Raw genomic sequence first — 18,703 nt, 5'->3', positions numbered from 1 at the left:
GTAAGAGGGTTTAGGCTAAAGGCCAATATACACATTAGATGGCTGTTGGTTGTTCGGCAGCCATCTCGGCCGGCTCTCCCATTACCAAGAGCTTTTATTCGGCCGAGCGCTCCTGTGTACTCTATTTGAGAGAGGCTCGTCTCCGGAATACAATCGGTAGTTCGAAATTAGATGTGCCCGATCAATATTTCCCCCACCAATCAATTGTCCGGAGATACCATACACATTAAACTGTCGGCTGAACATGTCAATAGTGGAGGGTTTGGCCGACATCAGCTTAAGTATTGAGGGTATTGGTATGTGTTTACGTAACTTGTTTTGTCGTTTCTGATTGATGGCCAATGCCCAAGTGGTAAAAGTGATTGGCCAGGTCCATGTGATGATCGCCCAACTTTTCGTTGTATAGATAAAGGGGGCTGGTCACTTCATGTCAGATCTCAGCATATCCACACAAAGTGCCTTTGCGGTTTTGTTGTCACGGGGCTACTGCGACAGAGAGGTTCCAGAGAATCGCAGCGCTCTGGGCCTCGTTCACACACAGTGAACAGAAGCTCTTCACCTGTATTCTGACCTAGCTGCTTTGTGCCAGCAGTGCAGGAGTTAACCTTATTGCTAAGTTGCTGAGAGCTGGGTCTCTCAGCTGAAGTGGATTTTGTAATCTGATCCTCTATATAGACCCAGTCCTGACTTCAGCTAGTGTCAGTGATCAGTTCTACTGCCTGGCTTGGAGGTTGAAGGAGCGTAGTTATTCTGCCACCGATATACGTGGATGAGATGTGTCTGAGGATTGTGATCACAAATCGCTATATAAACAATGGCAGGTAGCGTTACTCGCCAACCTGTGCCACCAGTCTCTATCAGCCGCGCGTGGTGATCTGGAAGGATGATGCAGTGATACATTCAACAGGTTTATTTACAGTACCTTGGTGAGAGTGAGGACTGTAGGTTAGAGCTGTTACAGAATCACCAGACAGAGATAATAGAAGCTTCAGGTTAGAGGTAACAAGAGAATCCTTTCTCCAGCTCTGCAGCACATGTGGGATCCAAGATGGCACGGAGTACAAAAACAGGAAGAGAAGGAAAAAGATAGGAGGAGCTCAAGACAGAAAGGTGTTGTGGGAAAATTCCATAACAAATATTACAGTGATATAGCAAACGGCCAGTAGATGGCAGCAAAGTATAACAAATGATAGAACCAGGCTTATTAGCACTACATAAATGTCCATGTATGGCTGAAAGTCTATCATAATAAACTGAGCAGCACACTCCCCGTCTGAAATCCTTGGATTTCACTATACCATAAGTCTCGAATTGGGAGTGTTCACCAGAAGTGCATGGAGGAATACCTCAACCTGTAAGATAAAAACAACGCATGCAATGCAACAATAACATATTGAATAACAAGATAGACGAATGTCTAGAACGAGTTCTTGAAGTAATCCAACGGATAACCCATCTTCGGATTGGAGAAGCCGCGCTAGGCCAAACTGTCTCCAACCCATTTGTAATCCAAAGGTTGAAGTTCCTTGAAAGAGTTCCTACTGATTGGATGGATAATCAATCCTCAACCGGTATGAGTAAAATAAGCTCTGATATAGGCCTAATGAAAGTTTTGGGGTCACCTTGCTTAGTAACTGTCACTTCTACCTTGCCATCGTCACTTGGAAAGGTTTTAGAGATAAGTCCCATAGGCCATGTGCTTCTTTCCTCCTTCTGGTCTTTCATGAGGATAATATCTCCTACTTGTAAATTTGGCTTTACGTGTTGCCATTTTCTTCGTTTTTGGAGAAGTGTCAGGTACTCCTTCTTCCATCTATTCCAGAAACAATTAGCCAGATGTTGCACATATTTCCACCGTCTCTGATATTTGTTACCGGACACAGAGTCTTCAGGCGGGTTAGGAACAGTTCCAAGTTTCTGGGTGAGGAGAGTTGCCGGAGTGAGAATTGTAGGAGATTCTGGAACTGTAGATATGGGTTCAAGAGGTCTTGAGTTAACTATAGCAGAGACTTCTGCTAAGAAAGTGGTCAAGGTCTCGTGAGTGAGTCTTGAAAGATTTGAGTCCATCAGCATAGATTCCAGTGCCTTGTGAAAAACATTCTGCTGCACCTTGCGTATCACAATGAGTTCACTCAGAGCAATGTCTTCTGCAGAGAAAGGCTTATGGCAGATATGCCAACCATGACAATCAGTGTTACTGTCCTTATTGCGATAGCATTGTACAATGTGTACTAACCTTGCAATGGCACGAACCAGCCTCGTCCATCTTGAGAAGCGATCAAAACGCCGACAGTCCAAGCCAACCTCCTCCTTGAGTTTGGTGATGAAGGTGCTGACATCAGGACGGATCTCTGGGTCGACATCTGGATCCTCAAGGCTGAAGCTGTCTTCAACGGCAGTCTCTTTGCACTGTTAGTGAATGAACTCCAGTCCTGTCAACCAAGAAGAGCTTGCGAAGGCACCAATAGACACTGGTCTAGTAGCAAGGTCCGCAGGGTTAAGATGGGATGGGACGTGCTGCCATTGCTGGGGTTTGGAGGATTTCCTGATCCTTTCCACTCGGTTACTGACATAGACGTAGAAGCGTTTCGTCTGGTTGTATATGTAGCCCAGAACTACCTTACTGTCTGTGTAGAATTTTGTGTCACGTGAATAGCTAGTTCGCTCTGTATGAAGACTGCAATCTCTATGGCTAGTACAGCCCCACAGAGCTCGAGTCTGGGTATGGTGTGCTCGGGTTTAGGAGCCAGTTTAGCCTTTCCAAACAGAAATCCAACATGGGCTTCATTGTTAGAGTCTACAACCTTCAAGTAAGCGACAGCGGCAATAGCTTCAGTGGAGGCATCAGCGAATACATGAATCTCCTTCCTTTGACTTGTAGTTAGGGATGCTGGAGTGTAACAACGTGGTATGTGGATTCTCTCCATGACTTCCACTTTAGTTGTTTGTCTGCAGGGAGTGGTATATCCCAGTCCTTAATGTACTCCGAGAGTTGTCTCAGCAGGAGCTTGCCTTGTATAGTCAGGGGTGCGACAAACCCAAGTGGATCATATAGACTGTTCACCACTGACAGAACCCCACGCTTAGTAAATGTTTTTTCTGCACCACTAACCTGAAAGCTGAAGGAGTCATTTAGCAAGTTCCACCTCAGGCCTAGACTTCTCTGTACTGGTGGATTGTCTGAGCCTAGGTTCAAGTCCCTAAATTCTGCGGCATGATCATTAGGGTGAAAGGCCTTCATGACAACAGCACTATTGGAGGCAATTTTATGCAATCTTAAATGAGCTCTAGAAAGCATACCTTGTGTCCGTTTGAGCAGATCTGTGGCTTCTTCCGCCGTGGGCAGGGATTTAAGACCGTCGTCCACGTAGAAGTCCTTTTCAACGAACTGTTGAGCATCCTTCCCGAACTCTGCTGCACCATCGGAGGCGGTCCTACGTAGGCCGTAGGTGGCGACTGCAGGAGAAGGACTGTTTCCGAAAACGTGCACCTTCATGCGGTATTCGATCATTTCCTTGTTGGTGTCGTTGTCTCGGTGCCATAGAAAACGGAGATAATTTCTGTGATCTTGTTGCACGATGAAACAATGGAACATTTGTTCGATGTCGGCGGTAATGGCGACCGGTTCCTTTCTGAATCTCATGAGCACTCCCACCAGGTTATTAGTCAGGTTCGGACCAGTGAGGAGAACGTCATTCAGAGATACGCCGTCATGTTTGGCGCTTGAATCAAACACCACCCTGATTTGTTTCGGCTTTCTTGGATGATACACTCCAAAGGAAGGTAGATACCAGCATTCTTCATCAGCTTGCAATGGTGGAGCTGGCTCTGCGTGATCATTGCGAAATATCTTGTCCATAAAAGCTATGAAATGTTCCTTCATTTCAGGCTTGTTCCTTAATGTTCTCTGCAGTGAGATGAATCTAGATAAGGCCTGTTCTCTGTTGTTAGGAAGCCTGGTCCTTGAAGCCTTGAAGGGTAAGGGAGCAACCCAGCGGTCCGATTCATTTTTGAAGAATCCACTGTCCATGATTTTAAGAAACTCCTTGTCTTCTATGGATAAGGCGACTTTGTTGTCATCTTTTGTTGTGTGAAACACTGTTCTCCCTAAGTCATCACCGTAGGGAGTGGGAATGATGTCAGGCTCCTGGATGGAATCAGAGAACCTCTCTTTCACTTCGTAGTGATGAAGGCATGGCTTAAAGTGAGTTGCGCGACCATTTTGGAGCACATACGTTTTACAGGCGTTGACTTCGGATGCCTTGTGACTCCTATCCAGACATACATCGCCCACGATTACCCAGCCTAGGTCGAGTCTTTGGGCGTATGGAGCATCATCTGGGCCGTTGCATTGTTGGCGTACCTTGTGGACCTTCAGAATGTCCCTTCCGAGTAGGATTAGAATATCAGCATTCATGTCCAGAGGAGGAATTTCATTAGTCAGGTGCCTCAAGTGGCGATGATAAAGTGCGGCTTCCCGAGTGGGAATCTCCTCCCTGTTATCAGGTATCTGGTCACATTCAATTAGGGTTGGCAAAGGTATATGCACGTTTCCCTTGATTGAAGAGACTATGTACCCAGAGGCTCTCCTGCCAGAAGTCTCAATACGACCAGAGCAGGTGTTGAGGGTGTATGGAGTCATTTGTCCCTTTATGTTGAAGACCTCGAAGAATTTGGGCCTTGCTAGAGATCGGTTACTTTGCTCATCTATTATGGCATACATTTTGGAGGCCTTGTCGGGTTGTCCTTCTGGATAGACCTTAATCAGACATACCTTGGCACAGCATTTAGGATCAGTCCCTTCTCCACATACCTCGGTACATGAGGAGGAAACAGCGGTTGCAGTTGGGTCAGGGACCTGTGGCTCCCCGCCATGCTTTTGAGCAGAGTTAGATGCTGCAGAAGGTTGTGAGTTGTATGGAGCTGGCGTGGGATGCATGGCTGTGACGTGTTTATCACTGCTGCATTCAGTGCACTTAATGGCGGCCTTACACTCCTTAGCGAAGTGGTCTGAGGAGGTGCAACACTTATAACATATCCCAAGCTCCTTGAGGGTATCTATACGCTCCTGCAAAGTCCTTGCTCTGAATCCACGGCATTCTTTAAGTGGGTGAGGCCTTTTGTGGATAGGGCACATACGGTTACTGTCCATGACTTTAGGAGCAACATAATTTGTCTTAGTGAAGGCAGGTGTAGTAAGTGGAACGTCAGTCTTTCTCACAGATACTGTGTTCCTTGAATCTCTACGTTTGGCAATGTTATCATACCTTGTAGATGATGATGATGCTGGTGGAGTAGGCTCAGTGAAGTCAAAGCTGGGATCATTCTTCTTCCGAGCTTGGTCACTGATGAACCTGGAAAAATATGAAAAGGGGGGAAAGGACACATTATACTGCCTTTTATACCGTGAGCCGTGGTCTGCCCATTTATCCTGCATGCCGTGTGGCAACTTGGACACTATTGGATTAACGCCATGAGCAGTATCTAGGTAGCTCAGTCCTGAGAGACGTGGGTCTAATTTTGCCAATTCTATTTCCTTTAGCAGGTCGCTCAGATCTTGAAGTTTTCTATTGTCCTTGTTAGTTATCTTTGGGAAGGTTTGCAGTCTTTTAAATAAGGCACATTCTATAGCTTCTGAGCTGCCATAAGTTTGTTCCAGTCTTTCCCAGGCTGCAATAAGACCTGCATCTGAATAGTCCACATGAACTGCCCTTATTGTCTTTATGCGCTCTGCTGATTCAGGGCCTAACCAGTTAACAAGCAAATCCAGTTGTTCCTTGCCGGTGAGATTAAGGTCTTGGATCACTGCTTGAAAGGTGGATTTCCAGGCTCTATAATTCTCAGCACGATCATCAAACTTTGAGAGGCTAATGTTTATTAACTCCCGGCGAATCATGTATCTGGCGAAGTCAGACATGTCCGATCTCCCGGTCATTGTTGCAGGATGAACTTGTGGTATCCGTAGGGAATGTAAGTTCTCTGGCTTATATGACTGCGACAAATCAGGACGAAATGATGCGGCATAAGGGTTAAACTGCGGTTTAGTCTCTATAGGTTCTGCTGGCTGTGGCCTAAATTGTAAGTTAGTGCTGGAAGTTACCTTGTCCGCAGTAGGTGGCGACATTTCTTGACTTGCGGGCGCATCCGTGTTAGAAACTGGAGGTGGTGCTGGTGCAGATGTTGCATGTCTTAGCACGTAGTCTGAAGTTCGATCAGCTGCGTCTTCCATTTCTTCTGGAATAAGACAGTCCGAGTTGTCTTCTTGTCCCAGTGCTTGTTCAAGGACCTTCAGTTTAGCAAGGGCTGTTGCTTCTTCCCTTTCTGCTTGGAGTATTTTTAATTTCCTTTGAGCTTCCACTTCCACTTCAGCCTCCCTTTTAGCAAAGGAGCTTTTTACTCTAGCTTCCTCTGCAGCTGCACGGATCTCCAGTAGCTTGTCAGACAATGTTGATTTCCTGGAGTGAGATGATCTGGAAGACCAAGCTGTGATTTTGGTCGATGTTGTGCGATGTGACCTAACCTCTTGGAGGTGAGCGATGCGGAGTTCTGCTTTATCCTGGGCATCTCGTGCTAATGAGGTCTTTTCTTGGAGAAGAGTTTCCCTTTCAGTTACTTCTGCTGGGGCATCTTCCATGTCACAGTTAGGCTACGTTCACATTAGCGTTGCGCCGCCCTGCGTCGGCGACGCAACGCGCGACGCATGTTAAAACGCGCGCAAACGCGCGCAAAAACGCGCGCGTTTTGCGACGCGTGCGTCGTTTTTGACGAAAATCGGACGCACAGAAAATGCAACTTGTTGCATTTTCTTGCGTCCGACGCTAGCGTCGGAAACGACGCACGTGGCGAAAAACGCCACCCAAAAAACGCACACGTCCCCCATGTTAAACATAGGGGCGCGTCGCCGCTGCGTCGCCGACGCAACAGCGGCGCAACGCTAATGTGAACGTAGCCTTACTCAGGAATGTGATGAACTTTGCAGACAGTCTCTGGTAGCGATCATAGGCGGCAGATAAACTCTTCAATGTGGCGGTTAAACCTGCAGCGTCACTGTGATAGCGTGGAAGAGCTGCTAAATAGTGATCAACTCTGCCCCATAAATGTTCTAGGTTATCATGGAACTCGTCTCTAGTAGTCTCAAAGTTCTCTCTGGCCTTTTGTGTCGGCTTGGTTACACGTTTGGGTCGTACGTCCTGCTCTGCAGTAAGTGTGGACTCTGCTCCTGCAGCATCTATGGTGTCGGGAACCTGATGTGCTTCACTTGCAGATGGGTCCATGGTGCCCTTTGTGGACATGTTTTAGATAAGATGGCGGACGGTTAAGACTTGCTAGCAGACAATACATATGCACACAGACACTGTTGACTTAGGTCTCTTGTTACTATTCTGCCACCGATATACGTGGATGAGATGTGTCTGAGGATTGTGATCACAAATCGTTATATAAACAATGGCAGGTAACGTTACTCGCCAACCTGTGCCACCAGTCTCTATCAGCCGCGCGTGGTGATCCGGAAGGATGATGCAGTGATACATTCAACAGGTTTATTTACAGTACCTTGGTGAGAGTGAGGACTGTAGGTTAGAGCTGTTACAGAATCACCAGACAGAGATAATAGAAGCTTCAGGTTAGAGGTAACAAGAGAATCCTTTCTCCAGCTCTGCAGCACATGTGGGATCCAAGATGGCACGGAGTACAAAAACAGGAAGAGAAGGAAAAAGATAGGAGGAGCTCAAGACAGAAAGGTGTTGTGGGAAAATTCCATAACAAATATTACAGTGATATAGCAAACGGCCAGTAGATGGCAGCAAAGTATAACAAATGATAGAACCAGGCTTATTAGCACTACATAAATGTCCATGTATGGCTGAAAGTCTATCATAATAAACTGAGCAGCACAGTAGTGTTGGTGTTGGAGGTTTATTTACAGAGATTGGTGTCTGCTGTTTTGGTTGCATGTTAAACCTGTTTTCCTTCCTAAGTTTATTCCTTCTCTTCCCTTCTCTGTGTTTCCTCTGTGGTTGTGTGAGCATTTGGCGAGTTTGAGACTTTTAGTGACCTTGTCTGTATACCCTGTTATTTGTTGTATTATTACACTGGTGCAGTCCACCTCCTTTGAGGGGAGAGGGGGCCCCTGATAGGGCCTGCACAGGAGACAGGGATACGCTGTCGGCTCGGGCCTCCTAACCATCATAGGTACCCCTGAGATAAGAGAAAGCCAGGGCCCCATTTAAGTGGTAGGGACAGGTCCGGGTCCCAGTACGCCGTCCTGCCCCTTTATCGCCGTATACGGCGTGACATTTGTGGTCTCCACTGGAGAGTGGTTACAGGGTATAATTCAGAACTACTAGAGTGAACCGGAATTGAGAAGCATTATTCTAACGGCATAAAGAAACAATACAGAACATCTTAAAATTCATAAAAGTCTTATCCGGCAATTATAGTTTGCCGACAGGCTCAAACAACAGCAACAGGGAATACGATTTCCCTGTGGCTGCCCTTTCTATAGCTTTCGATCGCTCCTTCAGGAAGCCATAGTCTACTAATGACAGTGTATCAGGGAATTGCAGATAATGCAATTTCTAGAATTCCTAAAGGAAGCTCAGAAATGTCAGAGATAAAAGAAATGTATACAACGCACAAGCCACAATTTTTTTTTAAATGCCATTATTAAGTTAGCACATATTATCACCACTGCGCCATTATTTTCTTAGAGTATTTTAAACATAAATTAAAGGTTATCAATTGTATAAAAACTTCATTTTAAGGATTAAATTACAGTAAGTGAAGGCAAAGTATAACATTAGGTATGCAGGTCGTGCGGCTGTATGCAGATGCTTCCTCATGCGTCATTTTGACGATGCGGCGACCAGCGTAGGACACAGCTGGTAGCAATTTCTTTTTTTCTCCGCATCATCAAAACGACGCATGCGTAAGCATCCGCATACAGCCGCACGACCTGCGTACCTAATGTTAAAGATAGGTACGCAGGCCACATGCAGAAGTAGGCAGAGCTAGCGGCGGAGGTGCGGCCGAGGGCCGGCTTCACGGAGGAAGTCCGCAGCTCCTCAAAACGCTAGTGTGAAACTAGCCTTAGAAAAGAAATAGAATTATGTACTATAGTCTGACCCGATTTCTGAACTAAAGCATGCAAACAGTAGGCAGCTCCTGCACCCGTCTGCTATGCGGAGGGGCACATGGAGCCCATCACTTCAGTAACGGTTTGCAAAGTTCAGCAGTCGTGTGAATGAGGCGCTAAGCTCAAGTTGCCACACTAGGAAAAATATTTAGAAAAATACGCACTTAAAAAAAAAAAAAAAAAATCAAAGAAGCAACAACACTTTTCATGACAGGTTATATATTCTGGATGAGATTTCAATATTACAGCACTCCCAAAAAAAATTAAATTTCAATAATTTCAAAAATGTCTTATAGAAGCTAAGAAATGTCTGCAGAGCACAGCAGAGCGATGGCCTGTTTCGCCCCGTGCTGAGGCATCGGATCACCCTGCACTTTCGGATTTTTAATATATTTCCCGACTCTTCTGAAATGTCATCAATGTCACAGCCCTGAATTTATGACACTTCTGCATCGAGTCATTTCCCATAAAAGGTCAGTGGCAGATCTGGCAGCCGCACGGCGCTGGAAATACCTGCGAGATAAAAACCTATTTGTCCTTCAAATGGAATTGGAAAAAAAAAAAAATGAATCCACACCACCACCACCACCCCCTCCGCACTCCTTCACTGCGGAGCTTTCACCTCAATAAACCAGTGACGTGCCGTATAAGAAACACGCCGTGCAGACTGTCGCCTGCTGTACCAGCGTTCTCTACAGCACCTGCAGTGAATTGTGCGTGGTCGTGCAGCTGCGGGGCTGACAGTCATCTGCTTCATCATAGCGCAACCTGCTCTCTAATTATCGGGAAGCCGCAAGGCAAATCAAAAGCTCGTTCCCTTCAACGGCCCATTACTTGCCTTAGTGATTAGCAAATATTTCACCCTTGGGCTGTGAGACTATGGAATCTCCAGCTCTGATGGATCACAAATATTCTCTACAGCGAGATTACCTGCTCGGACTTGTAGTGCAAAATATAAAATAGCATTGCAAGTAATGTATAACCAACCGTGACATGCTAAAAAAAGAAAACAAAAAAAGTTTATTTCCCACTCCATAACACCGAAACGCCACTATTTCTGCAGCAGGCCTGCAATTCTGAAATGTTCTAGTACTGTTCTGTTCCTCAGTTATTCCTCCTGGCACCGTATGAATAACATGACTATTGGGTATAACCATTTTCATTACCGGTTGGGTGAGATCTTGTGAAATCAGTACTGATGATGTGCAAGGGTGCAGGCTACTAAGAAGGCACATAAGATATCAAGCCCTCTTCTCCAAGCATGTAAAGGGGGCTGCCACAGCGATGTCAGCACGCCGCGTGCCCTGGGATACTGATCTCTTGAAGTCCATAGGTTTAAAAGATGGAGGGTGGTAGGGGAGACTGAGCCTCAGGCTCCCTGCCCCACCACTATCCATGGTCCACCACAGAATCCAACCATATCGGTGTCATACACTCAGGTGCTCGTCTGGAGATATGGGGCACCCGACACGTGTACTGCTTCAGAAGTTTGCCGTCAGCAAACCCACTGCTAATTTATTTATTTTTTGAATTTGCGCCCTTAACAATTTTGAGCAGACAACTCACGTTTAAATTATTGTATCAACAACCATCATTGATTGATAACATCCCAGAAAATGACAGACAAGTTCTCCGTGATCTGATGGAGTTGATGGAAGAGAACAAAACTCACCCAGGTAAGAGGAAGTTCACAGGCAGATTACCATCACAAGCCACTCCTCTATTCTCTATGTTTCCAGCCATACAAATCTTTTTCGAGACTACTAGTCAAGATATACAAAGGTTAAAACTTGATAGGAATTGTCAGAATAATCTATCAAGGGACGAGAGATGGGCATTGGACAGCTTGAAAAAGAAAGATTTATTTGAAATAAAAGAAGCAGACAAGGGCGGAAACATCGTTCTCTGGCCAAAAGACATGTATTGCATGGAAGCCAGACACCAACCTAGTAATACACAATACTATCAGACCTTGCCATCAGACCCTACCTTCACTTTCAAGACCCAATTAGATAAATTACTCTCGAGGGCCTGGACGCATGGAATTATTAATAAGAAAGATTTTGATTTCTTGTCTACTTCATATCCTGTGGTCCCAACATTTTATATGTTACCGAAAGTCCACAAGTCCACAACTAGACCCTCAGGTAGACCTATTGTATCGGGGATTGGGGGACTTTATGAGAGACCATGTATTTACCTTGATTATTTTTTTTTACAGCCTATCGTCCTTACACAAGTGATTCCTCACACTTAATACAACAACTAGAAGGCTTGGCTGTCCCCACCAATGCTCTACTTGCCAATCTCGATGTAAAAGCTTTGTAAACTAACATTCAACATGACTTAGGTATTGCCGCAATTTCTTATTTTTTGGATACCCACTCGACGGGTGATAGGAGACATGACTCCTTTATTTTGGAATGATTAAAGTTGGTCCTGGAAATGAATTATTTTGTGTTTGACAGGACTTTCTTCAAACAAGTATCCGGTACTGCAATGGGGGTGAGATGTGCACCCTCTTATGCCAACCTCTTTTCAGGGTGCTGGGAGGAAACACATGTGCAGGGACTTACAGCCTACCGCTCCCATGTGTTGAGTTGGCACAGCTTTATTGATGACATTGTTATTGCATGGTCCGGCACGGCTGAACGGTTTAACTGTTTTATTAATTAAAAAGGGAACTGCTGGAACATTAAGCTGACCTCCTTTTTCCACCAGCTCGGTTGATTTTCTTGATTTGAAACTGATGCTTCATGGGAACCTGATCACCACTACCCTATATCGTAAGAAGACAGCTACCAACAATCTTCTGCACTCTGCACTTCAAGAGCTTTCATCTGACCCATCTCCGTAAAGGTATACCCAAGGGGCAATTCCTGCGACCCAAGAGGAATTGCAGTCGTTTTGAGGATTTTATTACTGAATCACATGCACTAACTGACAGATTCCTCGAGCGGGGCTAGCCACGGAAGATTGTGTCCAGAGCTTTTGAACACTCTCGGAACAGCTCTAGGAAAGATGTTTTGCAACCCAGGGTAAGAAAAACACTTAACATGTTAAACGTAGTAACCCAATTTAGCAATCAATGGGGTGATGTATACCAGATCTTGAACAAAAACGGGGGCATTTTGTTAAGTTAAGCCAAACTCAAACCATTTTTTGGTGATCACCCACAATTTTTAGCGAGAAGAGCAAGGAATCTAAAGGATCACTTGACCAATAGTCATTTCAAACGACCAACAACTAAACCCAGGGTTGGTAATCCAAACAAGGGTACCTTTCCATGTGGGGATTGCTTAGTTTGCCCCTTAATGATCTCTAGTACTGGTATCTCACTAAACCATTTATCCACACAGGTCCGATCAAAAGCACATTTCAACTGCCGCTCACACAATCTTGCCTATGCTCTGATCTGTGGATGTGATAAATTATACGTGGGTCAGACCACCCAGGAGCTACATCGGAGAACTCAGCAACATCTCTCCAACATTGCCACTGCAAGAAAGGATAGATTAAAAGGTAAATCCATCACCTCAGTGGCTGCTCATTTCTTGGACGTCCATCATGGCTCACCTAACACTTTGCGTATTATGGGTTTGGATGGTGTTCATACTAACATCGGGGGGGGGGGGGGGGGGGAAATCACAGACAAACTCCTCAGACGAGAGGCAAGGTGGATTTTTGACCTGGGGAGCCCTCGCCTGGAGGGTTAAATGAAGAGCTGTTATACACCGGGCTCTACAGGAAAACTTAATCTGTTAGGATCAGGTTCTCTCGCCGTAGTCCCGGGTATATCTTATGTAAATTCTGCTATCCATAAATCGTCCTCTTTTGCTTCTTTCCCCCGTTTTAGATCTCCAAGCCTCTGGGATTGAAATCACACAGAGAAAAAGGATGGTGGCCCTACAAGCCAGATTACTTCAGATTACAGTCATTGTGCATTCAAGACCTAGATTTTTATCTTTATCGCATTCTTCTTGCTTTTTTTATTTCATTTTTTTTTTTTTTTTATATATATTATTGTGTATACTTTTCTTCCATTTTTCTTTTTATTTTGTTACCTTTCATTTTTCTACATTGCCATTCATTATACATCTGGTTGCTATGTGAAATAATATACTGTATGTAACTCGCACCATTGCAGCCCACTCTCGGCTGCTGCGTGTGTTTTACTAAGTTGCGGTTACTAAACTGAAAGATATTCGCAGCCACTTGCGCAGAAAACCTTCTGATTGTTCAGGAATACAGCGCATGCGCTGGTACTGAAATACATCTCTTTTTGGAGATCCATCTACGACTTCCGCTCCACGCAGGGCCTGCGCATGCGCCTTGTATATGTGGACCCTCACTCACTTCTGGGTCACCGCGCACCACCGCTGATTCATCAACATGCCGCTCTGCGTGCCACCAGGAACCAGCTGGCTTTACTAGAATTTTGTCTCCGATTTAAAGGCGAACAAACAGGGCCAGGGTATATCCACCTTGAAAAAGACACCGTGAGTGTTTGAACGTGTGGGTCTGTGTATCCCTTAGGCTGGACTGTGTGCTGGGGCGACCATCTGACTGTGTCAGGGTTAAGTATTGACTGTTTGACACATCAATTTGCCTTATTCAACTGGTCTCCTGACCGGTCAGGGGTAGATAGGGACCCCATCCAATTGGTACCATATATTGTTTTATTACTACCATCTCGCAGGACAAATTGTGTTATTGTACACATTTTAGCTGGGACATTTTAGTCCGCAGGTGTGTTGGCTTTATTATCTCTAATTATTGCCACCTTTCGCCTAGGGGTACTTATGGATATTATATCCTTCATTATGGATCTGTTTCTATGTTAATTCTCCTAAAGAGACTTTTAATTGTTTTTAGATGTGTGTACTTCTGGTTCTGTAATAAAGCTTTTTGTAATTAAAGAAAGATTGTTTGGGTGATCCCTGTTCTGTGCTCGCATCTTTACCTTACTTTACTCATTTAGTTGTTTTTGACATGCATTAGGTGATCCCTATACAAGTATTTATTGGATCATCACTATATTGTCAGCAGATGGTGCCCACTTACACCTATGTTTCATGCCTAACGATTTTGAGCTTGGGGAAACCGTCCTTGTAGCCCCAACCCAATGCCAATGGACGATGAGAATGGTAACACCGAGTTGTCAATTCTATCATAAATTTCCACGAGGACTAACAGAGGGAAAAATACAATGAGTTTAAAGACTTTTTCCCATTATACTAAAGTAGATTGTGGCCCGATTCTAACGCATCGGGTATTCTAGAATATGCATGTCCCCGTAGTATGTGGACAATAATGATTCCAGAATTCGCGGCAGACTGTGCCCGTCGCTGATTGGTCGAGGCAATCTTTATGACATCATCGTCGCCATGGCAACCAATATGACATCATCGTCGCTGTGCCCGTTGCTGAGTGGTCGAGGCAACCTTTATGACATCATCGTTGCCATGGCAACCATTATGACATCATCGTCGCTGTGCCGCGGCCTCGACCAATCAGAGACGTGGGATTTCCAGGACAGACAGACAGACAGAAAGACAGACAGACGGAAAAACCCTTAGACAATTATATATATAGATGAAGGCATATGAACAATATAGGCTATCACTTTATGACTGGTGGGATCCAAGATCTGGTGCCCTCACCTATCCGGAGAATAAAAAAATCGGCACATTTGGTGCCAAGGCTGTCATCTGTGCAGGAGAACAACACTGTTTCCCCTTTATTTTCAGGAACCATGGGGGTCCCAAAGCTGGAATAAATCAATGATTCATAAAAATGGAAAAAACACTTCTAGCCTTCACCATTTTGATATTCACTAAATCAGACACATGAGAAGAGCAGAAGGATCTTTAAAGGGAATCTGTCACCAGGAGTTTTCTATCCCTTCAAATAATGTGTCACTTACTGGGCTGCTTTCTGCATTGTTGATTAAAAATGGTTTTATCTGTTGCTGTTCTCTGAATGCGGAACTCTGTATAACCCCGCCCCCACCACTGATTGGCAGCATTTTGTGTATACTGTGCAGAGGCAGAAAGCTGCCAATCAGTGGTGGGGGCGGGGTTATACAGAGCTCAGCATTCAGAAAACAGCAACAGATAAAACCATTTTTAATAAATATTGCAGAAATCAGCGCTGTGACTACATGGCAGCAGGTTACTAGTCCTCTAGTGATAATCTCCTGCTGATGAAACACTGATATTATAAAAACTACAGCACAGCCCAATATCTGATAGATGGAATCAGGGTCTCTTCCTCGACATCATGCTGCTCTCAAAAGAAGCAAAAACCTGCTGACAGTACAATAGATCTCAAGGTCGACTCAAGGGTGTATAATTACAGCTTATTTCCTTTATACAGGTAACAAGGCTCCATAGACTGTATACCCCCTAATTATAGACGGGGGCGGAAATTGTTATAACTTGCACTCAGTATCTCTAATATGATACCTGGGAACAGCGGGATTTTTGGACCTCGTTCTATGTATTTTTGCGGTTATACTTTAGGTTAGAAGAGTTTCGCCTCCTCCCAATGTAAAGAAGATGTGTACTAAGCCCGAAATGATCCAATTCCAAGTTGTCCCTATGTAAAGCACTAGCAATTATTCCGGATGGCTGCATGAGAGCGCGAGGACACAGCTTCATCGATGGGGAGAAAATACGCACCGCTCATGAGACCAAACTTTCTCTATTATGATTTGTTCTCTTTACCATACAATGTATTGGAAAGCGATAAAAAAAATTCCCATTGTAGTGAAATGGTGAAAAAACGACAACTGACTTTTTTTTTTTGTTATGGTGGGAGAATATGTTTTGTTGACCGGGCAGCTAGATTCTCCAGATCTGGATAAATATGTCGACACCAAACTTCTATAGTTTTGTTACATTTTTTAATTAAATAAGTGGTGAAAAAAAAAAAATCAGAAATTAGTAAAAAAAAAAATTATGTTTGTGCTGTGCTTTCTGAGATCTGTCATTTTTTTTATTTTCATGTCGATGGAGCTGTGTCAGGGATTGTTTCTTGTGTCCCGCGCTGTTTTTATTGGTATCATTTTTCGGTAAAAACATATGTTTTGATGGAATGTTATTGCAAAATGTAAATGAGACAGGCATTTTACAAATGTATGAATTTGTAAAATGCTTAGTTTTTAAAGATAGTTAATTAATCCGGTAACATGGTTTAAGGTTTTGGACAACCCCTTTAAATATCAGAACCTCATGCAGTAAGCTTCAGCTCCCCTTAGTGGTGACTAGGCTTGAGCGAAACGGATCGGACAAATTCAAAAGTCGCTGACTTTCGGCAAAGTCGGGTTTCATGAAACCCGACCCTAGTGTGGGATCGGCCATGCGGTCGGCGATCTTCGCGCCGAAGTCGCGTTTCGTATGACGCGTTTAGCGCCATTTTTTCAGCCAATGAAGGAGCGTGGGCAGAATAATGACATAGGTCTTAGGGGTGTGTCTATCGCCATCTTATCGCTTGTGTGCTGTAGTAGCGATTTGCAATGTGTAACACCAGCTTTTCGGTGCAGGGACGGAGGAGAGAGAGAGAGGGAGGCAGGGAGGGAGGGAGGGAGAGAGAGGGGGAGGGGAATAGAGAGAGAGAGAGAATTTTTACCATTGACTTGCATTGGGTTTCGTGTTTCGGTCGAACCCCGACTTTTCGCGATAATCGGCCAATTTCACTCGACTCGACTTTTGAGAAAGTCGGGTTTCGCAAAACCCGACTCGATCTTAAAAAAGTAATAGTCGCTCAACCCTAGTGGTGACTATCTATGCAGTTCCCTTACTTTCTGGTTTCTGGCAGGGCGGTCAGTCCTGGTTGAGTGACAGTTCGGGTGAGCAGCAGAGCTCTAATATTAGTAGGACTATAAAGCTCATCACAAGTTCTGCTGTAACACATTTAGCTGTTAGTATTTTGTCTACATTGCTATCATATAACAGAGAGTTTGAATAAGAGCAAAGCTGGGGACTGTGAGAGCGGTGATTATGGCACCTGCTCTAAGAGCAGGGCATGCAGAGCACTGGTGATTTTTGCAAAATTTATAACAGCAGCTTGTCAGGAGCTGAGAGGGAAGAAAGAGGTGAGCAGCTAACTGCTGTATAGTAATCAATGGGATGGAGAGAGCTGACTAGTATATTAGGAGTTAACTCCTCTTCTGGAATGTATCTACTGTACACACTAGACCAGGTCTGGGCAGGCACTAAAGGTCAAACATCCATGGAAACTAGCTGTACACTGTGAAGGATAAAAGCATTCATTGAAGGAAAACGAGAGCAGATAGAAAAAGGAAAGCAATTGCAAACTTGCTTATTTTCATGCTGTCTAACAAATTAAAGCAATTGAACAACTTAAAATTAATCTTTTGCTAAGCATACATAATAAAACCTTCATATTTTATGATTTTAAAGAAAAGGTAAAAATATTTTTTTTTGTGGGTGGGATTAGTTATTAGCTTCAATCACAACAGCAATCATAAATCAGCTCACCTCCTGTCGGCATAGTCAGTGTCGGCTCCCCCCCACCAGACGTCAGAATCGTCCTCGGCGTCGGCTGAGTCAAAATTGTCATTTTCATCAGCGGCAGGACAGCAAACGAACTCCACACCCCGGAATTTGTCGATGCCACATGGCAGGAGCATGCCATAGTCATGGAGACTCATACTTCTCTCACTGCAAGACTGGAAACCGACAAAGCTTGGTTACAACATGACCTGTATCAAAGCCTAGTCTGAAGCTGATGAAGTCATGACCATAGAATTAGATAAATCATGCTTCATTGGCTTCCTACAAAACCTGCTTACACCTCAAGTCTGAGATTAGTGGGCTGATGGTCAACCCTTGAAAACAAGGAACCAGTGAGCACATTGTCATTTCTATGATGCCATTCAATTACAGTCAACAATTGTAAAATAAGGATCAACTATACATAAACTGGATGTACACAAATATTGGGACACATGTCGTAATCATTGAATTCAGGTTCCTCATTTGTCCCATTGCCTCTGGGGTATAAACTACGGCCCCATCGCCCCCGATGTATAACATCTGAACCCATCTCCCCCTGGGGTATAACATCCGAACCCATCACCTCCGGGGTATAACATCCGAACCCACCACCCCCAGGGTATAACATCTGGCCCTAATAGCCCCAGGGTATAACATCCGAACCCATCGCCCCGGGGTATAACATCCGAATGCATCGCCCCTGGGGTATAACATCCGAACCCATCACCCCCAGGGTATAACACCTGGCCCCATCGCCCCCGGGGTATAACATCCGAACCCATCACCCCTGGGGTATAACATCAGAACCCATCACTCCTGGGGTATAACATCTGAACCCATCACCCCCAGGGTATAACATCTGGCCCCATCGCCCCCGGGGTATAAAATCCAAACCCATCGCCCCTGGGGTATAACATCAGAACCCATCACTCCTGGGGTATAACATCCAAACCAATCACCCCCAGGGTATAACATCTGGCCCCATCGCCCCCGGGGTATAACATCCGAACCCATCGCCCCTGGGGTATAACATCAGAACCCATCA

The 18,703-nt window shown here is 44.8% G+C and overlaps 1 protein-coding gene across 4 annotated transcripts in view; it reads right to left on the bottom strand.

Moving 5' to 3' along the window:
* The window catches only part of APP (amyloid beta precursor protein), a 318,149-nt gene that overhangs the window by 83,602 nt on the left and 215,844 nt on the right, over positions 1–18,703 (bottom strand). For all 4 annotated transcript variants that reach the window (XM_069760868.1, XM_069760867.1, XM_069760870.1 and 1 more), the window contains exon 5: positions 17,641–17,831. In XM_069760868.1, coding sequence (XP_069616969.1) covers positions 17,641–17,831 — 191 coding nt within the window. The remainder of the gene's footprint in view (positions 1–17,640; positions 17,832–18,703) is intronic.

Source organism: Ranitomeya imitator, chromosome 3 (assembly GCF_032444005.1).
Source record: "Ranitomeya imitator isolate aRanImi1 chromosome 3, aRanImi1.pri, whole genome shotgun sequence".
In the NCBI taxonomy this organism is placed as follows: Eukaryota; Metazoa; Chordata; class Amphibia; order Anura; family Dendrobatidae; genus Ranitomeya; species Ranitomeya imitator.
Note: the sequence above shows the minus strand (reverse complement) of the source record. Positions and strands in the feature narration are given on the sequence as shown.